Consider the following 24639-nt stretch of genomic DNA (forward strand, 5'->3'; position numbering starts at 1 on the left):
GGCCTCCGAGTCACATTATGGGACAACCTCTCATTTCAATTAAATTTGTCCCTTTTAATGAGCCTTGCACACAGTGTGTGTGCAGGCAGCTAATGTGAAGCACTTCCACATTGCATAGAGCAGTGAGCATAAGCTCAGAATAAGTTTCAATCCTTGGCACCATGTAATATGGGACTCCGGTGCCTGAAGATCAGTAACACTTTGAGTCGCCATATTCCCCTTATTGGCCCCATTGCTTTGTACCACCAAGCAAATATGTCATTACAAATAAGGTGGACATCTTCCAGTGACGGTATCACCAATGGCAGACGCATTCAGTTACAGCTGCTAAAATCTGCCCTCTAGGAATAACTACATCCAGCTCGTCTAACATCGTGCCACCAGTACCAAAATTCAGGCCTCAATTTTAACTTTGGGCGGGTTTTGGGCAGGTGGGTAGCAGGGTGAGTATGAAACTCACCTGCTGCACCAAGAAACAGGCCCAGGCTATTTTAACTCCCGGGCCTCATTAGAATCTCACTGGCAGATTTCCCACCCGATTCACTGACATAATGGGAAACCTTCTTACTTTGTCAGTGCAATTTATGGCAGGTCAGCCAGAGCCTTATTTAAAGTAGGAATGCACATCTTAAAGCAGCAGTTACATCCCCTTCTGCAGGATTTCGCTGTTGGAGTGATAGAGCAAGTTACTGAGTCAGCATGAGTCGCAGGTACGCCCCCAGGTTCTCTGAAGCCTCTCGGGAGGTCCTGCTGGAAGAGGTCAGGGCAAGGAGGGAAGTTTTTTCTAGTCAGAAGAATGAGGAATTCTAAACACCAAGTGCATCAGACCAGGAGAGAGATACCAGAGATTGTCAGCTCCAGGAGCATCACCCTCAGGACCGGGATCAATAGCCTCACAAAGAGTAGCAAGGGTGAATACAGCTCCTCATTGCTCCATCTCTCTCAAAAACACATGGCAATATTTGCATTACAAACACACACCCACCTCTTTCGTGCTCCCTTTACAGCAGCCACTAGCAGCATTCTCTTCTCACTTGGTAGCCTTTGCAGAATCACCAACTTCTCTCATGGCTCCTTCCTCACTTCACACTCCAAACACGCACCATCCATTCAACAGTGCACCATCCATTCAACAGTGCACCATCCATTCAACAGTGCACCATCCATTCAACAGTGCACCATCCATTCAACAGTGCACCATCCATTCAACAGTGCACCATCCATTCAACAGTGCACCATCCATTCAACAGTGCACCATCCATTCAACAGTGCACCATCCATTCAACAGTGCACCATCCATTCAACAGCTCCCATCCTGATTCCATTTGCTTCTCAGTCTCAACATCGACACAACAAGCAGAGTCCTCATACAGGTGCACTCTCCTTTGTAGGAGATACTCATTAACTCTCACCCGCACTCAACAACAACAGTGTAACAACACCATCTTGCATTTATATAGCGCCTTTAATATAGTAAAACGTCCCAAGGCGCAAAGCACAAGGGAGAGGAGTAAGACCGGGGGAGGACCAGTCAACTTCATGGTGCTGTCGGAGCTGAAGCAGCAGCCGCTGGAAATAAGTGGTCCCCTCCAGAGCTGTCAGAATTGGAAATTTCAAGACCAGGGGCGTCACTGAACAGGGTCTCTGACTATTACTTGCACCTCTTCATGAACCTCAGAAAAGCACACGGCATCAAGCTGCCTGTCATCTGCTACTGTCCAGTCTCTTCGAGCTATCCTAACTCTTGTCCCCGCTCTCTTTCCTCTAGGTCCTTCTCAGCAGCAGTAGCCAACAGAAAAAGATATCTCAGGAGGAGAAGAATCCTTCTGGGGAGGCACTGTCACACACTGCATCACTCCCAAGCACCAGCACAGAGACAGGCACCTTGGCTGGGTTAGAGAATGCATTAGAGGTGTCTGCATGTGCTGATGCACCCAGCAGTAGTGAGCAGCAGCAAGTACTGGTGGCAGCCGTTTGACCTATCTGGCTGCAATGTATTGTGTGCTGGTCCTCTTGAGTTTCTCCCTTGCCTTCATCCAATTCTTCCTCATCTGATGATGCTTCTTCATCTTGCTGTGCCTCCTTCAACTCCAATCCTCTGGGCAATGCCAGGTTGTGCAGAAAACAACAAACTACAATGATGTGGCCCACTTTGCCTGGGTCATGTTGTAGGGTGCCCCCAGAACAATTGTGTGAATGGGGTGTCCTTCTTGGATGAATGTTGCAGAATGAAGGCATCGTGGGAACTGCCAGCAAAACTGGCCACAGACTTGCATTATTCTTCTGTGGTGAACACACACCAGTTGAACATTGATGGAGTGGAGGCCCTTCCTGTTCTCATAAGCTGCTGGCTCATCTTCTGGTGTCCTGATATCTACATGAGTGCAATCTATTATACTCTGGACACGAGGGAAGCCGGCCACTGCTGCATATCCAAGCACGTTCTCATTATGGGTGTTGGCCTCCATTGCAAGGATAATGCACTGATTTGCTCTGGCAAGGTGGGCATTGGTGATCTGCTTGATGCTGCTATGGAGATGTGGGCCGATAGCAGCCTGGAAGGAGCCTGTGGTGAAAATGTTAAGGGCAGCAGTGACTTTGACAGCCACTGGCAAAGCATGACGTCCTGATCCAGCAGGCAGCAGGTCCAGCTTCAACAGGTTGCATAGGTCAGCAACACCCTGCCTGGTGAAGCACAATCTCTTCCTGCACTGCTCTTCAGAAATATCCAAGGAAGTAACTCTTGGCCTATAGACCTTGTGTACTGGGTAAGGCCTTCTATGAGGAGCTCCCCACACCTGCTGTCTTCTAACAGGCTGCTGCTTGTCCCAGTTGTTGAGGGTGCTGCTACTACTGTTACTCTAGCCAAAGGAGTGAAACGAAATTAGCAACAATGATAAGCAGTACGTGCTTAATGAAGGTGGGGGGGTGGGGGGGAGAAATCAGAAAGCAAATTGGAAACTCCGAACTGCCTTGGAAATGCATTAATCACAATGGCACGCAGATCCTAATGACCTGAATAGTCGCAGGTGAGTGTCCCTTTAAATGCAGCTTCCAGTCACGTCAGTCAGTTTGTGAAGCCAATCCCGCTAGGTTTTACTCAGCAGGTTTGACGTTATAGGACCCCAATTTTAATATATTTATGAGGCAGACGCCTGTATTGGATGGGTACGTATGTGACCCGAGTCAGCTCTGGAGTTAAAATGGCGGTTGGCGCCCTCAGCAGGTTTCCCACAGGAACAGGGTGGTAAATCGATTTTCACAATTTTAACTGCTCACCTGTCCCATTCCCGGCGGGCAGGTTAGGTTAAAATCGGGTCCTCAGTGTTGTCCTTCTGTTTTTTGGCTTGCAGTTATAAATCAGATTTGATTCAGGGTTGGCTCTGTGCAATCCTTAATCTCTAGCTTTGTGTCAATTTTCAAGACCTGAATGCTGGAGTGCTGGTAGCCTTTGATACAATTCCCATAGAAATACAAAGATACTGGAAGAGGTAAAATCAACACTTAGTACATCATACTCCACTGAGACATTGAAAAGAGACAGTCAAGCATGCATTACATAATTAGAATGCAGCAGGGCAAATTTGGACTGAGGGAAGATGTGGATGGTAAACAGCCTATTTTCTGATCACTGGACCAAGTAGGCAGAAGAGGGAAAGAAGTTTATCCAAACAAGAGGACAACTCCATCACCCTGTGGTTTTGAAGCCGGTGAGGAGGATACAAATTGGTTCGGCCACACTTGGAGTACTGTGCACAGTTCTGGTCTCCATATTATAAAAAGGATATAGAGACATTGGAGAAGGTGCAAAAAAGATTCACAAGGATGATACTAGAACTGAGAAGTAATACTTATCAGGAAAGGCTGAACAGGCTGGGGCTCTTTTCTCTGGAAAAGAGAAGACTGAGACGTGACCTGATAGACATTATGTACCTGTACACTAGCTTTTAGTACTTTGTGCACATAGACACCCAAATCCCTTTGCTCCTCCACAGCTCCAAGCCTCACCATTAGGAAAATATATCGATTTGTCTTTTTTGGATCCGAAGTAGATGACCTCTCACTTCTCCACATTGAACTCCATCTGCCATAGTTTTGCCCACTCACTTAGTCTGTCTATGTCCCTTTGTAACTTCCTGTGCCTCCTAACTTAGTGTCATCTGCAAACTTGGATATACAACTCTCTATTCCTTCATCCAAGTCATTGATATATCTGGTGAAAAGCTGAGGCCCCAGTATAGATCCTTGGAAAACACCACTTGTCACATCCCACCAATTCCACCAATCACAGAACGTTCCCTTTGCCCTTAGTCTCTATCTCCTACCTCCCAATTATCGACCCATGTCACAAAGTTACCTCCAATTCCATGCGCGCTCATTTTCGCTAATAACCTGTTGTGCGGAACCTTATCAAATATCTTCTGGAAGTCCATATAAACAACATCCATAGACGCTCCCCCATCCACAATGCTATTGACCTCCTCAAAAAATTCAACTAGGTTCGTCAGACGTGACCAATCCATCACAAATCCATGATGACTCCCTTTGATCAGCTCATACTTGTCCAAGTGCCCAATCACTTGGGGCCCGATGTTAGCAGGGCTGCGGGTTCTCGGCGGGGGGGCTATCGGGCGCGTGGGTAACGCGCCCTGTGAAATTAGTCAGTTTCCCGCGCGATTGTAGGATCCAATCCACTAATTGGATCCACTTACCTGCTCCTCCGGGTTCCCCACTGCTGATCTGCGCGTCGGGCGGTCTGCGCATGCGCAGTTAAGATCTGTCAGCTGAAGGCGCTCTATTTAAAGGGGCAGTCCTCCACTGACAGATGCTGCAACAAATAGCAAAAATTACAGCATGGAGCAGCCCAGGGGGAAGGCTGCTCCCAGGTTTAATGATGCCTCACTCCAGGTATCAATACATGGGGTGAGGAGGAGGGGGAGGACAGAGATCTTCCTCCCGGCGTGCGGGAGGAAGCGGCCTGCCTCTGCCACCAGGAAGGCCTGGCTCGAGGTGGCAGAGGAGGTCACCAGCGCAACCAACATATCGCCCACCTGCATACAGTGCAGGAGGCGCTCCAATGACCTCAGTAGGTCAGCCAAAGTGAGTACACTTACTCTTTCCCCTACACTCCGTCTGCCACATCACTGCCCCCACCCCACATCTCCTTCAGCACTGCCAACACTACTCTGTCACATCACCCCTCATACCCACTCAAACCTCATCCTCATCTTACCTGCACTTACTCACCTCGCCAGTACTCATCCCGCCACTGACACGCAACCCAATCCTCATACAATCTCATGGCTCTATCTCATACTCACCCTCTCGTGCATCTCTTTCACAGTCAGCCTCACTCAACCTGCCACTACCTGTGCTGCAGCCACAGGGCATGCATCACATATGTGCAGTAGGCAGCGTAAGGCAAACGTGTCGTGAGCATGAAGGGGATGCACAAGGGTGTTTGAGGGTTTGTCATGGGTGTTACTTATATTGAATTTCTGAACAACTCACATTACATATGATATTGGCACCACTACTGCCATGTCTTCGCGAATCCTGTCTGGTTTGTGCAATAATGCCCGCTCCTGAGGATCACTATGACGAGCCACAACTGATGCCACCCATTGTGTCACTGCAGAGTGGGTGTAGGTGTATTTGCAGGCTCTTCTGCGCAGACGACTGGGAGACATCGGCGATGTCCCCGGTTGCACCCTGGAAGGATGCGGAGGAGAAGTTGTTGAGGGCAGTGGTGACTTTGACAGCGACAGGTAAGAAGATGGTGCTCGGGCCAGCCAGGAGCAGCTCGGCATGAAAGAGGCTGCAGATGTCCACGACTACATGTCGAGTGACTCTGAGCCTCCGTGTGCACTGCTGCTCAGAGAGGTCCAGGAGGCTGAGCCTCGGTCTGTGGACCCTGTGGCGAGGGTAGTGCCCCCTGCGACGCATCTCTCTCTGTGGTAGCCCTCCCTCCTGCTGTACAGGTGGATGTGTCACAGCACTCTGTTGTGGAGCTCCACGTGTCGGAGGTGGACGGCGTGGATGGCGAGGCTGGTGAGGCTGGTGATGCTGTTCGCCCTCCGAGGAGGTCATGACTGCAGCTACAGCAGCCCCCATCCGGAAGATGTACATCTGAGGGGGTCCGCAAGGTAGGTACATGTCTCCAGACCCCGGGGTAAGTGTGCAGGTTGGTGACTTTGACTGTCAGGAGGAGGGTGGTGGAGGCCAAACTTTGTCCCAAGGGACAGAGTGGCCTCCTGCAATGGGTGAGGGTCTCCCTCCCCCCCCACCAGTCAAATGGACCTTTGCAGCTGCCACAGGCTGACAGCTGCAACACATCCATTTGACCTGGGAGTGTTTCCCCCAGTGTGGGAAACAGTCCCACTTTGTTCTAAAATCCCACATAATCCCTTAATCAGGTCAGTTAATGACCTGAAATACTTAAATAAATACTGTCAAGTGGAACCCCGCTGGCTTTAATTGCCTGCGGGATTCCCACCAGCGGGGGCTGCGCGCACACGCCAGCGCGTCAGCGGGGAACTCGGAAGTGCGCGGGTTCGGGGCGGGCTCCGGTACCGCGCCGGGATTCTCTGATTTTCGGAGCCCCCCCCCGCCAGGAACGCACCCGATAGCGGGTGCTAAAATAGAGCCCTTGGTCTCTGACGATAGATTCCAGTAACCTCCCCATAACTGATGTTAAAATCATGGGTCTGTTGTTACCTGGTTTCTCTCCCTCACTTTTTAAATTTTCAATTTGGAAAATTATGACTAAAGCATCTGCAATTTCCCCACCTATTTCTTTTAATACTCTGGGATGGAAACCATCAGGTCCCAGAGATTTCTCTAACTTAAATTCCATTATTTTCTCCATTACTTTTTTAACATATTAAATCCACTAAGTTCCTCCACTTGACTTATTTTTAGGATCCCTTGTACCGCTAGTATTTTGTCCTCTTTTTCTACTGTGAAAACGGATACAAAGTACTCTGGATATAAATGAGGCGCTGGAGTGCTCCTCCAACTCCACAGTAATCGTGATCGCCCACCCCCGCCATTGCCTGCTGCAACCCTCCTCCAAGGACTTACCTTCCACTGCCAATGAGGCAAGCGACCACACTGCAATGCGCGAGCTCTCCTGTGGAGGCATAATAGCTGCCGGCAGCCTGCATATAAAATGTTAATGAGGCCTGAGGCCCAATTTTGGAACAGCCTTGGGCCTCCTGGTTGGGCTTGCGTCAAGTCTGGGCTTGAAAACCGGCCCAGACGAGTTTCCAACTTTCGGTACCTTATATACCTCACTATGTTCCCATTTCATATGGAACCTTTCAAAACTGAAGAGTCTAAGCTTTTCCAATATTTCTTCATAACTTAATCCTTTGACACTAGGGATCAGCCTCATCACACTTCTCTGCACTGCTGCCAAGGCTTGGATGTTTTCCTCGTGAACTCAGTGATGAGAATTGAACACAAGCGGGGGAACAAAAACGGGCAGTAGTGGATTGGCTGCCTGTTATACACCTCGCCCAATTTTCCATTCCATTGAAGTCCACGGTGGCTGATCAGCTACCATCCATTTTGTGCCCCCGTTGAAGTTGAATTTTCCTCCCAATATTCCAACTGCAGCTTGACCAGAGCACTGCGTAAATGTTGGCTAAGACTACAGTAACAGATTGAAATGTGGTCACGTGACTTGCACCAAGAGCAATCTTACTATCCTACCGCTATAAATCAGTGGAGTGGGGTGGGGTTGCAGGAGGATACGGAGATTTTAGAATAGAAAGCTAGTCAAACATTTCTAGACCGTATGAATAGTTATACAATGGTAACTAACACCTTGACAAGTCAAGAATCTCCATAATATAGAGTTAGGGAATGTCAAAAAAGACATAATTCAGAGCCAAAGATTATACAGAAATACAGGACTAGCCATGAACATATAGAATACAGGTTAATGAATCTATACAGTAGAAAGTTGGCCAATAACTTTTTTAAAATGTGTATTGAGAAACCTAGATGAAGGGCAAAGGCCATAGTGCAGGACATGACATGGTTGAGAAGATTAGGAGAGAAGAGCAGGTAAATCAAGTACTGATGGTTAGGTGCTTTCCATGCTTGCCTTTTGAAAGCCTGGTTACATTAACTGATTAAATAATTAATTGAAATATTTCAGAGACAGCAGAAATCTATAGAATGCACAGGTAATAATCTTCAGCTTAACGAGTAAACCAAGACGCTATGGAATACTAAGTAAGCCAACAATCTATATAATGCAGAGGTGATCACAAATGTTAGAATATCTATAGAAGCTAATGAGGTATTTGAATATAGAGATGGCCAAATATATGTTTGGGATACAAGACTAATCACGAATTTATAGAAACCTGAAGATCTTAAAGGGTCTTCCTCCTCACTGATTTTCTTCATTGCCAGCCTTGGTTTACTCCTTAGCTACAGGAAGGATGCTGTATTGAAGAAAAATTGATGAATTACATGGAACAGGTCTAAAGGGTAAGAATTTAACAATCAGAGTATTGACCTTAAGTGTAACCTTAAATGAATTTATTTTTGAAGACACTATGATACAATACCCTTGGAGTGAACATGTACGCAAGCCCATTTCCCGCTCCATGCAGTGTTACTCCTCGAATTAGATATATAAGCAGCACCACATATGGAAAGGAGGCTGTTACATAGACCACCTATGTCAAGGAGAAGTATGTTAGGATCAACTGTTCACAAATCACATTTACCTTTTTCCAGTTAGGTATATTATTCAGTGTTATCTATTACAAAATGACTGAAAGTTCCAATGTTACATTTCTCATTGAAAGGAATCCGGGGACATTAGGGCCGATTCTGTGGGTGGGCACTGCCGGTGAGGAGGGTGCAAAAATCAAGTACTGCATCGCCCGATTTCCCAACCAGCACTCTCCTTGAGTGCTGCTCCACACTGGAAATGCCCAATCGTGGAATCAGCCCCATTATCTCTTCAGTCTTTACTCTGTCTTAGTTCAGACCACACCTGTCGTGCTATTTTTGTACAAATCACATTATTTTACAATTTTTATTTCATGGAGGTAAGCCTTCTCAAGAAATCTAAGAATAAATGTTGAAGGAGTGCTAACTTTATAGAAAAACGTGTCTGGGAACCATTTTCCATTTGTCAACTACAATGGTGTAACATATCATTGTAACAAAAATGACACACAGCTGTCCTCCCTCCCTGATGAAGATGGCTCCCCTAAATGAACATTTATCATTGGATGATAGAGTTATTAAAGCAAAAGTAATTCAATGCAGCATTATTTCTGGGTTAGGATAATGCCCCTTCCGCCATTCCTGCTGAAACGAACATTGCTTCTTGGCTTTGATAGACGTACACAAACTTCATGATATTCCCCACTTATAATGTACTGTTGAGGAGAAGCTGAACAAAGTGCGGTGATGAATCTACACTGGAGGAAAATCCAGTCGCCAAAGTTTTATGAGGTGCGGCAGCCCAATCACTCAAATCAGAATCTGGTACAAGAGAGCTAAACATTTCCTGCTAAAGTTTGACTCCAAGAAAAGCTACTTGTGCTGATAGTGCTCAAAGTCTCCCCCCAAAAAATCTAGCTGCACTCTGGCTTATTTGTTTGAAATGTAGTCAAACACAGACGATGCTTATGGAAGAAATCTGGAACCCTTGTGATTCAGAAGCATTGAAGTGAAAAGCTTGACTCGTCAAATGATTAATATATTAACCGCTCTATTATCCGACAGGAACCAAAACTCACAGGCGTATTACTTGACTATGGTCTGTGTGTTCTGTACCTTGCCGAGACAGCGCACAGAAACCATTATTAATCCTGAGTGTATTGTGTCCATCAATAAAGAATCTGAAAAATTAACTTAAAAATGCATCATTTTTGTTCCAGGCAAGTTTATAAGTTCCCTGAGCCACAGAAATGTTTTAAAAGCATCGTCCCACATTTTTTATGTCCCAAACACATAGATTTCTAAAGTCCATGTAACTTAACAATAATTACTTTGCCAGTAGATTCGGTTCCTCTAATAATGCAGAGGTAGACTACAAGCCAGGATAGTATGAGACACAGAATCATTTCCCAGTGGAAGGACCCAGCATCGTCGATTGTGGGAGTGACATTTAATGTTTTTCTGTACCAGAAGTATTCAGTGGAGGAACTTTTCACACATTCTTCAACAAATCCAGTGTTGTTGCTGTTTAATGGGCAGTTAGCCCAAGGTAGAGGATTCTGCATAATGGGGAAATGAAAGAAAAATGCTAATTATTAACAGGAGTAAAACCTATACACATGGATAAATAATATCACAATAGTAACATTCCGTGCTTTTACTTTTACTTAAAGCAACACTACTTCATTACTATTATGATATGGAAAGCGCACATCAATCAGGTATATCGTAAAATAATCACTACAGAGTATTACTATTGGACAGTAGAGCCTGGACTTTATTTAATTTTAAGTGTACATACAAACAGATTGGAATGGACTCATTCAGGGAAAAGCAGATTTGCCTCAGGGTGTGACAAAGTCCTGTGGGATTGGCAGTCAGACTTTAAACTGGATTGAGAATTGGTTATATTTGCTCAGGCAGAGGGTGGTTATTAAGGATAGCAACTCTGCTTGGGCTTTGGCCACAAGTGAAGACCCCCGTAATCAGTATTGGGACCGAAGCTCTTCACCATCTTTGGCAGTGATTTGGATGAAGGCATCAACATTCTGGTCCTTAAGTTTGCTGATGACAAAAAGGAGTGTGCAGGAGTTAGGACTTTGGACAAATTAAGTAGATTGCGGGCTGATTTAGAAACATTGCAGGAATAGTTCCTTCAATGGTGATAAATGCAGCACAACACATTTGGGTCAAGGTAATTCCAGGCATGTGTATACCGAACAGGGTTACCCTCTAAAGGTAGTGAAGCAGAAGAGAGACCTGGGGATCGTTGTTCATGAAACGCTGAACGTCTATGACCAGTGTCACGAGGCTGTAGGGAAGGTGAATAGGGTGTTAGAATGTAAAGCTAGGATAGTGAAATACAAAAGTAGAAATACAATATGTACTCTTTATAAGACACTTGGACAGCTACTGTGCCCGGTTTTAGTCCTTTCACATGGTGAGGGATATCGGGCCCTGGACATGGTCCAAAGAGGGCCACCAGATTGATACTAAATCTTAGGGCACTTAGTTATTAGGACAGGCTCAAGGAACTTTGTTCATTAAAGAAACGTAGTCATCAGGGCTTATGATTAAGGTGTTTATAATTATGAAAAGAATAGATACTATTTGGATGGATAGGTTAATTGAGCTTCATAGAGAGAGGAGGACCAGGGGCATCAGTTCAAATAAGAAAATATACAGTTAAGTTAGGCACTAGGAAGTACTTCTCAAAGAGAGTCATCGAGCTCTGGAACAGATTGCCAGACATACGGTGAGTACGGATTTGCTACAGTGCTTCAAAAGGGACCTCGATGAATCCTTATGTGTAGACTACATCTCGAGTCGTGGAGGTAGGTGGGGTTGGCAGAGATTAGTTACAGCAGTCTCCTGAAGTTTTCTTGATTGCTTTTGAGGGTTGGAGAGGAATTTCTTTAGTTTTATCTTAAATTGGCCTAGGGATTTTTCTTTTTTTTTGTCTCTCCCAGGAGATGGTGTGACAGTGGCAGGGAATGGGGTGGGTTGATGGTGCACGTGGGCTTCACCATGTCTGTATGGAACAGACAGGATGGACCAGGCAGTCTTTTCTTGAACCTCTTTTTCGAACGTTTCCGTGTTAAGGGATCTGTTATTGAGCCAAATGCCATTAATAAAATGGGGTTAGATTCTATCTATATAGTTCAATGGTGGCTCGGATCAAATTCAATTACTGGTGTTTGCAGTGTGTAAGAAAGAGAGAATGAGAAAAGAAACGGGAAAAAAGTGCAGAGATAAAAATAGAGGAATGGTGGGGGAAGAAAGAGAGACAAAGACAAACCATGGCCAGAAAATATCATTGCACCTACTTTAATGGATATGTTTGAGCTCTTTTTTGTTCTTTTGTGACTGTATAATTTACTAACATGTTTTTCTTACTATGTCTATGTATGAATAGTATAATGATATGTATTACAGTACTTAAAAAGCAGTGACACTGAACATTGGTGGAGCAGCATGCAGCAATACAGAGTGATGGGACATACATTCCATCTCCTACTCCACCGAGTTTCTAGTTGTGGCACTGAATGGAGACCAGACATCTTCCTGGAGGGGATAGTAAGAGCTAACATGTGGAGTTCTCTCTTGTGCACTGCTGGCAGATGACTTTGAATGGTACTGCCAGTGGCTTGGTCTTTAGGAGATATGAACCATGGGGGGAAATTGGCAAATGGAGAAAATGGAAAAATAGAACATGGCCCATGTCCTCATATGTGGGTACATACCCTCAACAACAAACCATTGTGCTAATCATAGAGAAACAGAATTGCATGTTCTGGTGAGATGCTGTGTTGCTCAATTTTAGTCAACTATATAAGATTTATTTCATTCATTTTGTTTTATATTATATTCTAATGGTCTACTCATGTCATCATGCATGGCCAAGGAAAATAGGTAACCTGCTCCTAGCCTCCACCACTGATGCACTATTAGGCATTAGGAGGCATGCAAGAATGGCCTTGGGTGACATTCTCTCTGACTTTACATCCTTCCCTGTGGAACAGTACCTGGCCTCTGCACAGTGTGTTTCCATGTCTGAGAATGGAAACTCAATGGTTTGGAGCATTTCAAGCAAACCCAGGTCCCATTACTCTAGCACTACTTGTCAGTACTCCACACCATCTTATTGTTCAATCTTAATGTTCAATGTGCAGCAAATAGTAATTTGATTGCACATGTTTTGCTTCCTATTTAGATATATATTTTTGATATAATTGTTGTGGTCTACAGAATTGCCTATCTAATGTTCCGTTTCCATTATCTATTGCTTGCTGCATTTCACCTGCTAAAACACCAGTTAATATGAGAAATAATTACTAATTCTGAAATTCCCTGTAAGAATATCTACCAGAAACAAGATAGATTGGTGATTTGGGCAGCTGATTGTCATTATTTGTGAACAATATGTAAGCAAAAGCTACTATTCTATCAAAAAATCTGAATGACTAACCTATTGACTTGTTTTCAGAATTTATTGATTTGGTAACAAAACAACAAATGAAGCACTCTCTCCTGCCACACTGCAGAACCTAGTGAACTAGTTCTCAAGACCAACAGATTGGGAACTAAATATACCGGGTTATAAGGTCTACAGGAGAAATAGGGAAAATGGAAGAGGGGGAGGAGTAGCCTCAGTGATTGGAGATGAAATCACTTCAATGATAAAGGAGGATATAACGAGGGGTAAGCAGCCAACAGAGACCTTATGGGTTGAATTGAGAAATAGGAAAGGATCTAAGACTATAGTGGGAGTTGTGTATAGGACCCCTGGCAGCAGCTCTGAAGTGCTAGATTGTATAAATGCAGAGATTAGACAAGCATGTAACAAAGGCACAGTGGTCTTAATGGGGGACTTTAACCTTCACATAGATTGGGAAAAGCAGATTAGCAACTGTCAGAAAGGTAGTGAATTTCTTGAGTGTGTCCGGGATAGTTTTTTTTTACAGCAATATGTCCTAGAGGCAAGCCATACTAGATTTAGTAATGAGTAATGAACCAGATTTAGTTAACAGCTTAACTGTGCGTAAACATCTATCCAATAGCGATCATAACATGATCGAGTTCAAGGTAGTGTTTGAAAGGGAAAAAAGTGAATCAGCTGCCAAGATTCTAGACATTTAACGTGATACAGAATCGGTTTATACCCCTGAGGGGCAAGAACTCTACTTGCCAAAAAAAAAACAGACACGGACAACTAAAGAGGTATGGGACAGTATAAGACATAAGGAAAGGGCATACAGAAAGGCAAAAAATGGCACAGATCCTGGTGAATGGGAAAGATACAAAGATCAACAAAGGGTCACAAAACAGATAGTAAGAGCTACAAAAAGAGAGTATGAAAAGAAACTTGCTAGGTATATCAAAACCAACACGAAGAACTTTTACAGTTATATTAGGAAAAAGAGGGTGGTCAGGAGCAGTGTTGGCCCCTTAAAAACTGAAAGTGGGGATATTATCATTGACAATAGGGAAATGGCGGACATGTTGAACAATTACTTTGCGTCAGTATTTACAGTAGAAAAAGAGGATAGCATGCCGGAAATCCCAAAAAAACTATTATTGAATCGGGGACAGGGACTCAATAAAATTAACATAAGTAAAACAACAGTAATGAAGATAATAATAGCACTAAAGAGTGACAAATCCCCAGGACCAGATGGTTTCCCCAAGGTTATAAAGGAAGTAGGTGAGCACATTGCAGATGCCCTAACTATAATCTTTCAAAATCCTCTAGATTGAGGAATTGTCCCTCTAGATTGGAAAATTGCACATGTCACTCCACTTTTTAAGAACGGAGAGAGGGGGAAACCAGGGAATTATAGACCAGTTAGCCTAACATCTGTTGTGGGGAAAATGCTGGAGTCTATAATTAAGGATAGGGTGACTGAACACCGTGAGAATTTTCAGTTTGTAAGAGATTAAGGGGAACAGATAGGGTGGATAGAGAGAAACTATTTACGCTGGTTGGGAATTCTAGGAGTAGGGGGCACAGTCTAAAAATTAGAGCCAGACCTTTCAGGAGCGAGATTAGAAAACATTTCTACACACAAAGGGTGGTGGAAGTTTGGAACTCTCTTCTGCAAACGGAAATTGATGCTAGCTCAATTGCTTAATTCAAATCTGAGATGGATAGTTTTTTGGCAACCAAAGGTATTAAGGGATATGGGCCAAAGGCAGGTATATGGAGTTAGATCACAGATCAGCCATTGTCAGAGAGAGCCAGCATGGATTTGTGAAAGGTAGGTCGTGCCTGATAAACCTGATTGAATTTTTTGAAGAGGTGACTAAAGTAGTGGACAGGGGACTGTCAATGGATGTTATTTATATGGACATCCAGAAGGCATTCGATAAAGTCCCACATAAGAGACTGTTAGCTAAGATAGAAGCCCATGGAATTGAGGGAAAAGTACGGACTTGGTTAGGAAGTTGGCTGAGCGAAAGGCGACAGAGAGTAGGGATAATGGGTAGGTACTCACATTGGCAGGATGTGACTAGTGGAGTCCCGCAGGGATCTGTCTTGGGGCCTCAATTATTCACAATATTTATTAACGACTTAGATGAAGGCATAGAAAGTCTCATATCTAAGTTTGCCGATGACACAAAGATTGGTGGCATTGTAAGCAGTGTAGATGAAAACATAAAATTACAAAGGGATATTGATAGATTAGGTGAATGGGCAAAACTGTGGCAAATGGAATTCAATGTAGACAAATGTGAGGTCATCCACTTTGGATCAAAAAAGGATAGAACAGGGTACTTTCTAAATGGTATAAAATTAAAAACAGTGGATGTCCAAAGGGACTTAGGGGTTCAGGTACATAGATCATTGAAGTGTCATGAACAGGTGCAGAAAATAATCAATAAGGCTAATGGAATGCTGTCCTTTATATCAAGAGGACTGGAGTACATAAGAACATAAGAACATAAGAAATTGGAGCAGGAGTAGGCCAATCGGCCCCTCGAGCCTGCTCCGCCATTCAATAAGATCATGGCTGATCTGATCCCAACCACAAATCTAAAGAACACAAGAAGTCGGAGCAGGACCCGGCCACACAGCCCCTGGGCCCTCTCCGCCACCCACAGGGCATTGACCGATCCGAACTCAGCTTCATGTCCAATTTCCTGCCCGCTCCCCATAACCCCTAATTCCCTTTACTTCTAGGAAACTGTCTATTTCTGTTTTAAATTTATCTAATGATGTAGCTTCCACAGCTTCCTGGGGCAGCAAATTCCACAGACCTACCACCCTCTGAGTGAAGAAGTTTCTCCTCATCTCAGTTTTGAAAGAGCAGCCCCTTATTCTAAGATTATGCCCCCTAGTTCTAGTTTCACCCATCTTTGGGAACATCCTTACTGCATCCACCCGATCAAGACCCTTCACAATCTTATATGTTTCAATAAGATCGCCTCTCATTCTTCTGAACTCCAATGAGTAGAGTCCCAATCTACTCAACCTCTCCTCATATGTCCGCCCCCTCATCCCCGGGATTAACCGAGTGAACCTTCTTTGTACTGCCTCGAGAGCAAGTATGTCTTTTCTTAAGTATGGAGGGGGCAGAAGTTATGCTGCTGCTATACAAAACCCTGGTTAGACCGCACCTGGAGTACTGTGAGCAGTTCTGGGCACCGCACCTTTGGAAGGACATTTTGGCGTTGGAGGGAGTGCAGCGTGGATTTACTAGAATGATACCCGGACTTCAAGGGTTAAGGTACGAGGAGAGATTACACAAATTGGGGTTGTATTCTCTAGAGTTTAGAAGATTAAGGGGTGATCTGATCGAAGTTTATAAGATATTAAGGGGAACAGATAGGGTGGATAGAGAGAAACTATTTACGCTGGTTGGGAATTCTAGGAGTAGGGGACACAGTCTAAAAATTAGAGCCAGACCTTTCAGGAGCGAGATTAGAAAACATTTCTACACACAAAGGGTGGTGGAAGTTTGGAACTCTCTTCTGCAAACGGAAATTGATACTAGCTGAATTGCTTAATTCAAATCTGAGATGGATAGTTTTTTGGCAACCAAAGGTATTAAGGGATATGGGCCAAAGGCAGGTATATGGAGTTAGATCACAGATCAGCCATGGTCTTATCGGCTCGAGGGGCTGAATGGCCTACTCCTGTTCCTATGTTCCTAGCAGTAAAAATACAAACTAGTTGACAGTAAACATGCAAATAATCAATAGATGATGAGAGGGGAAAAAGTGTGTAGGAAGAGGGAGACAGGGAAATGAGGCAGAGACTAATATAGGAAAGAGAGAAAGAAAAAACAATAACTGAAAAGGATTGAAAAGAGTAAGAAAATGGAACAGAGAAAAGAAAGAGAATCATAGTATTCACATCAAATTGGTGGGTGGTTCTTAGTCTTGTACCTTAGAAGAGTGCAATTTCTGCATGTAAAAAGAAACATCTGGAGTGATTGAAAATTGACATGAGAATCTGAAGTTATTTTCAAAATAATTTACTTTTTGTACCTACCAACATCACATCTTTGAAACTATTTAAAACCTTTAGTGAAAGTAGTGCCCGGCTCACTGAGGTGCAGTTAGTTTACACTGCCCTATTGCTGAAATCTAGACTGCGGTCCATGACCTCCTTTCCTCTATAGCTTAGTGAGGGTGCCGCCTCTGCCTGGTCCAAATATGATTATCATTGTGGGGGGTGTGGGGGATGAGGTAGGTGGGGGGGGGGGGGGGCGGAGATGCCGGGACACCCGAAGTCGGGAGTTTCCACACCCTCAACCACTGGTAGTTGTGAGGCCCCCAGAGATCTAGACTGGTATCCTGAAGATTTGGGAAGCTGAAATAGTTTTTAAAATTTTAAAGTGGTCCCCTTATTAAGTTATGACGTATTTCTAGGAGGGGCCTGATACTTATGCCAGCTTTCTGGCTTCTTTCAGATAGTGGGTGCCCGAGTTATATCTGAGTTGTGTGGGTGTCTGCCATTTGCAGGCTGATACGGGAACCTCTTCCTGATTGTGGAATTTCCTGGTGCGTGCAATTCTAGCTAAGTGCCGGGTTTACTGGCCTGCAGATTTTCAGGGTCAGCTTGTCCAAAATTCCACACAATACTCCAAGCATCGGCTCATCAGTGATCTGTGCAAAGTTCCTCCCCTTTTCCCCACCATTTTCAGCCCCATCCCTTCTCTCCCAATGGTGTTGACTCTATCTTACTGGACTCTGGTTCCACAGAGGCATTCAGGTGCTCGTCCCTGATCCAATTGGCCATTGCTTATGTATCAGCCTAGATAGTGAGTAACAGCAGACAATTCAAGCATTGGTTAAACACAATTGAGCTCAATCCTGTCCTCGTCAAAGTCCACATATTCACACTTCCCAGCAGGTGTTACTGAATCCTGACCGAGACATTTTCTTCCTTCTCTGAACCAGGGGAACTGAGGCTAATTAGAGTACTTCTAACACTATCCTGGCTGAGATCAGCTAACTAGACACAGAGATCAATAGAAAGCTAGTATAACTTTGCCCATTTTGAGACGTGGCCATGGGGTGTAAAAGCAAAGATTTTATTCTTGCTTATTTGGACAGCGTATAATGTAACAGTTCTTACTTCTACATACCTCAAATGAATTAAATAGATACCAAAAGCTCCAGGAGACAATGGCATTGTAGTAGATAGAGACCAGGAATGATATAACGAGACTTGCTGCACCTGTTTTTTGGGGAAAAGAAATCGTGACTCAACAAAATCAATGGGTCATCTCACTGGATTAAATTTCAAGAAAAAAAAACAAAATATGAAGTTACATACCAACACCAACCAAATATGGGTTGACTGCTTTCCAAGCTCCAATGCTCCCCTTCCTCATCAATTGTCCTAATGTCAGCTCCAAATAAAACAAAGGGAGTCCTTCCAAAATTAACATTATCACGTAAGGAATTAAAAATCCACCTGAAAGAGATAAATACAGAATTAGCTGTGGAAACCCAATAGGGTGGGCTTTATATGCTTTGATCTGGTTCTCCATGGCTTCCACTAACATTTATTAATATTTTGCTCCAATTTCCCTTTCTTTAGGACTTTTCTCCAAGCTGTGTACGTTCCCTGCTCGGAAGATAGGTTGGAAATCTGCTCCCAAACCTTTTCCAATGTTGCTCTGTTATCAACTGCTAGGAGGTCCATGACAGGAGTAAGGTGACTCCCCTTCTGATTTCCCCTCTATCCTGGTGGAGAAAGATATACCCATCAGTCAGTGCCTCTGCACAACTGCAGGGGCGGAAGTCAGAAAATGTCAAATGGTGAACAACATTTATGTCGAACACTCTAGTTGGAATAGTCCCACACTCCACCACCACTTTATCTTTTCCACTGGCTTTTCAATGAAATTTATATTTCACCAGTATAATGCCAAAGACAATTAGTAAATCACAATTAACCTATTAGCTAACATGTCCTGCCAATTTTTCATAGTCCATAATATAGGACATCATGAACAGCCTGTTCTTTATAATAGGAGATAACTGCAGGGGTAAATAACTTAAGTATCTTCATTGTGAAGCATTTTACTTCCTTTATGTGGTGCTTGATTCCGCCAGCCCCCCACCTCCCCGATTTGCTCCAAGGCCCACCTCATGTTGTCCACGTCCCCCCCATCTCTCTGATTTCACTTTCATGGCCCACGATGTCTCCCTCCCTCCTCTCCGATTCGTGGCTCCTTTCACTTCTGATAGGCAGCTAGCCAGCACAACTACCTACTTTCAATTGAGTTGTGATCGCAGATTGCGACGCACTCATTTGGCTTCTGGGTTCCCCTTGCGAATATCTATGGACACGCTGGGTTCCCGGCTCCCTGCTAAAATCATGCCCCAGGGATCAGCCTTGTGGCTCTTCTCTGCACTGCCTCCAGCACTTCAATGTCACACTTGTTTCTCAGTGACCAGAACTGGACGCAATATTCAAGGTGTGGTCGACCAGAGCACTGTATGGTTTGATCATAACTTCCTCTCACTTATATTCAGCTGTTTTAGCCACGTAGTTCAATAGTCTATTGGCTTTGCATTGGTTGGACATGTTTAGTGTCAAGTCTACTTAGACCCCTAAGTCTCTTTCTACTTCATCCTTATCTTTCAAAAGCATTCAAGGAGTATATATGTTGCTTATTGTTGCTTACTTTGCACTTGTCTGCATTAAATTTCATCTGCGCAAATAATAATTTTGTCCATCTCACTCTGTAATTTCTGAGCTTCTTCCTCTGATTGTACTCTCTCTCCCAGTTTGGTATCATTAGTAAATTTGACTACATCTGTCCCTGGTGATTTGTTTTTTTTGAGATTTTAGTCTGTCTGGGACTTCCATCTTATTTATATCAAAGTTGTTGATTTTATATTAGTTAACTCTGTTTGGGAACAGTTTGTTACTCATATCTTCCTTTGTGAATTCTTGGAGGAATCATAGAATCATAGAATCATAGAAGTTACAACATGGAAACAGGCCCTTCGGCCCAACATGTCCATGTCGCCCAGTTTATACCACTAAGCTAGTCCCAATTGCCTGCACTTGGCCCATATCCCTCTATACCCATCTTACCCATGTAACTGTCCAAATGCTTTTTAAAAGACAAAATTGTACCCGCCTCTACTACTGCCTCTGGCAGCTCGTTCCAGACACTCACCACCCTTTGAGTGAAAAAATTGCCCCTCTGGACCCTTTTGTATCTCTCCCCTCTCACCTTGAATCTGTGCCCCCTCGTTATAGACTCCCCTACCTTTGGGAAAAGATTTTGACTATCGACCTTATCTATGCCCCTCATTATTTTATAGACTTCTATAAGATCACCCCTTAACCTCCTACTCTCCAGGGAAAAAAGTCCCAGTCTGTCTAACCTCTCCCTGTAAGTCAAACCATCAAGTCCCGGTAGCATCCTAGTAAATCTTTTCTGCACTCTTTCTAGTTTAATAATATCCTTTCTATAATAGGGTGACCAGAACTGTACACAGTACTCCAAGTGTAATCATTCAGGATATTAACTATCTTGTGCTTATCTTCAGTTTCAGTTCCATTTGCATCGTTTATGGTTTTCAACTCTTCTTGAATGTCTTCTTACTTTGATAGTAAGATAGTAAAAAGATTTTTTTTAACTACAAAACAGGGACTTATTGGTACATCAGCATAAATTTTGCAAAAACTTATGCTGCCACCAAAGCCTCGCACCAGCCAATGCATATTGGAAAATCACAAGGGGCCTTGCAAAGTTTACTCTAACCTCTCTTTCTCATTTTTCTTGTTTCATTTGAGGGAGGGATGTGTTAACTTTAATAGAAAATTATAAAAGTATTTTTAGTTCTGTGGGAAGTTTTAGTGTTAGAAATATAACACAGATAGCAATGGGCGTTCTTACATTTGTATCTTGGAAAATGCTTGTGTGTTAATTGCAGGAAAGCTGTGGGTTACTAAAAGTTTCTAGGAGAGTTTAGTCCCACTGTTTTACTCCCCATGATATTGCCATTTTTAATCCACGGGCAAAACTCTGGGAGTTCCCGACCATCCAGATAATGATCCCACAATGAGATGGGAACAGCGCTAAATCATCTGTAAGCTGCAATTACCAGCAGGTAAGCACCTAAAATAGAATTGAGAAGACAAAATACTTCTCAAATTGTTTGCAGATTTGGGTGTTAGAGTGAGAAAAGGCAGTGTGATTGACCAGGAGCTACAAACTCTTCTTCAAGGAGGGAGCGAAGGCAAACAGCTAAAGACATCGATGATCACCCTTCCCAGAAGCACCTGGTGCTCAGGTCTCAGAGGAGGTCACTTAAAGTAGGCAAGACAAGTTAGTGAGACAGTAGCAAACTATCCCTCCTCATCCTTCTTGACCTGTCTGCAACCTTTGACACGATTGACCACACCATTCTCCTCCAACGCCTCTCCTCCATTGTCCAGCTGGGTGGGACTGCCATCGCCTGGTTCCATTCCTATTTATCCAGTCGTAGCCAGAGAATCACCTGCAATGACTTCTCTCCCCACCCTCGCACAGCTGCCTCTGGAGTCCCCCAAGGATTTATCTTTGGCCCCCTCCTATTTCTCATCTATGTGCTGCCCCTCGGTGACATCATCCAAAAACACAACTTCAGGTTCCACATGTACGCTGACGACACCCAGATCTACCACGCTTCCCACCTCTCTCGACCCCTCCCCTGGCTCTGATTTGTCAGGCTGCTTGCCCGACATCCAGTATTGGATGAGCAGAAATTTCATTCAATTAAATATTGAGAAGACCAAATTCATTGTCTTCGGTCCCTGCCACAAACTCTATTCCCTTGCCACTGACTCCATCCCTCTCCCTGGCCACTGTCTGAGGCTGAACCAGACCGTTTGCAACCTTGGCATTCTATTTGACCCTGAGTTCAGCTTCCAACCTCATATCCGCTTGAACACCAAGTCCGCCTACTTCCACCTCCGTAACATCGCCCGTCTCCGCCCCCACCTCAGCTCATCTGCTGCTGAAACCCTCATCCGTTCCTTTGTTACCTCTAGACTCGACTATTCCAATGCGCTCCTAGACAGCCTCCCACCTTGCACCCTCCGTAAACTTGAGCGCATCCAAACCTCTGCTGCCCGTATCCTAACTCGCACCAAGTCCCTTTCACTCATCACCCTGTGCTCGCTGACTTAAATTGGCTCCCGGTTTCTCCAACACCTCAATTTTAAAATTCTTATCGTTTTCAAATCCCTCCACGGCCTCGCCCCACCCTATTTCTATAACCTCCTCCAATCCTCCGAGATCTTTGTGCTCCTCCAGTTCTGGTCTCTTGCGCATCCCCGATTTTCATCGCTCTACCTTGGCAGCTGTGCCTTCAACTGCCTAGGCCCTAAGCACTGGTATTCCCTCCTTAAACCTCTCCTCCTCTTTCTCCACCTTTAAGATGCTCCTTAAAACCTATCTCTTTGACCAAGCTTTTGGTCACCTGTCCTAATATCTCCTTATCTGTGTGGCTTGGTATCAAATTTTGTTTGATTACGCTCCTGTGATGCGCCTTGGGACGTTTTATTATGTTAAAGGTGCTATATATATGCAAAAGCAAAATGCTGCGGATGCTGGAAATCTGAAATAAAAACAGAAAATTCTGGAAATACTCAGCAAGTCAGGCAGCAACTGTGGAGAAAGGAACAGAGTTAACATTTCAGGTCGATGACCATTTGTCAGCAGTTCTGCCTGACTTGCTGAGTATTTCCAGCATTTTCCATTTTTATTTTCTATTATATAAATGCAAGTTGTTGTAGTAGTAGTAGTAGTAGTAGTAGTAGTAGTAGTATTCTCAGTCCTGGATGTGATTGCCTCACAAGCTCTTCCCTGGCTGCACAAAGCCCATGAGGGTCTAGGGACACCTGAATTCCATCTGGCTGTTTGCGAAACCTTGCAGTCAGGCAACACACTTACTCTTCACAAAGGAATCACTTAGGAGTGGTACATTATATGCCACACACCTGAAACAAAGTACAAGTACCAAGCTGCAACACAGTGCCAACTCAAGCTGCCAACATTGATACCCAACACAATATAGGAAATACACGTCCTGCACTTGACTTGAACATTGTGCTCGGTATTTATTGCTTCATCATAGCAGGAGGCCAGTACATGGCAGAAACAGATGGTATTTGAAGAACTTAGTATGAAATTGCAAAACAAAGTGGTTTTGGTACCTTCAATTCGCACAGGTGGTTTGTCCGTCTAAGAAATGGTGCAATTATGGCACTCCTTGGAAGACATCTGAAATTATACTTGGTGCACCAGTCTTTCGTTTCTCATTGCTGGTACTGTTGCTAGTTCCTTAATACTATTTTAACATTCTAATTCTGCCATGGTTTTGCCATCCTGATCATCCAGATACTTGCTGCGGGCTCTTTAAGGGTGAAGTTATTGAGTATGCGACAGTTAGCAACTATTTTGAAAACCCTGGGGTGTGGAAGATATTGTATTACAAGGCTACCACTGATTGCTGCTTCAAGAAACCAAAGATAAAAATTCTGGGTGTAGTATGAGTTTTGTTGCACCTGGACTCTGCGTCTGTCCATGGTTGGTGCATGGGTCCATTGGCTGCATAGTGCATGTCTACACTTTTTGTTCCCCTTCAAATAACGATGTCAAGGTGATAATTTTTAAAATAAAGGTACTGCGAGAGCTTCCAGGAAAACAGACATTTCTGTGCATGATTCTGTGCTGGTGGTTGCAAACCATGTCCACATTGAGATACTTTTGGGTGATATATAGCACAGCATTGTGCTCAACAAGGTTGCAGATGATAACCCCTTGGCTAGCAATTCTGCCGTGCTCTCATGTTATTGTTATGAGCCAGTGGCGAAACTGATGAAGCAATCGGCCCCACTGAATAATCCATCTGTGGTCTTGATACAATTGTGGGCAGAAATTTAGCTGAGATTGAAGATCTCCCCAGTGCTGGCCTGAAAGGAGTCTGCACTTAAAAACTGAATGCCTAGGGAACTAGATAGGACAGTGTGTTAGACAGTAGCCTTTCATTTCTGGGATCCAAGTTCAAATCCAGCCCATTTTGCTGGCCATAAAGTAACTATGAAATTCATTTGGCTAGTTGCAAGTAAGCACAGGCATATAGACTTCAACTATCTCTTATGTGGAACTAATTGGTAATTTCAGATGATTGGTGCAAGAAAAGGAAAAGAAATGCCATACTGATGTACTAGGAAGTGGTGCTGTTGTGAGTTGGGGAAGACTAGAATGAGTTACTGTCCTGTGCTATACCCTTACCTCGACTGTTTGATGTTGACACCGGGTGCCTGAAATGGAAAGTGTTCCATTCCCCATTAAGTGCTATGCTTTGACAGCCACTGGCAATGGCGTATTGACATCACACGTTGTACACAGGTCTTTGTGAAGGCAACCTCCCTACAAAACCTTAGCATTCTTAGACATATCTATATTGACATTACCAGGCAGC

At 44.0% G+C, this 24639-nt stretch overlaps 1 protein-coding gene and 1 long non-coding RNA gene across 4 annotated transcripts in view; one reads left to right on the plus strand and one right to left on the minus strand.

Annotated features, from left to right (window-relative positions):
- Nucleotides 1–24639, minus strand: part of LOC137338694 (sodium- and chloride-dependent transporter XTRP3A-like) — a 90490-nt gene that overhangs the window by 36303 nt on the left and 29548 nt on the right. For 2 of the 3 annotated variants that reach the window (XM_068001836.1, XM_068001838.1), the window contains exons 2-5: nt 18479–18619; nt 18288–18379; nt 10026–10253; nt 8586–8696 (exon numbers count right to left, since the gene is read on the minus strand). In XM_068001836.1, coding sequence (XP_067857937.1) covers nt 8586–8696; nt 10026–10253; nt 18288–18379; nt 18479–18619 — 572 coding nt within the window. Of the gene's footprint in view, nt 1–8585; nt 8697–10025; nt 10254–10953; nt 11006–18287; nt 18380–18478; nt 18620–24639 lie in introns of those variants that run through there. The other variant, XM_068001837.1, reaches the window with a different exon arrangement.
- LOC137338730 (uncharacterized) overlaps nt 1–24639 on the plus strand; it is an 84061-nt gene that overhangs the window by 35327 nt on the left and 24095 nt on the right. The window lies entirely within an intron of this gene.

This window comes from Heptranchias perlo, chromosome 2 (genome assembly GCF_035084215.1).
Source record: "Heptranchias perlo isolate sHepPer1 chromosome 2, sHepPer1.hap1, whole genome shotgun sequence".
Taxonomy (NCBI): Eukaryota; Metazoa; Chordata; class Chondrichthyes; order Hexanchiformes; family Hexanchidae; genus Heptranchias; species Heptranchias perlo.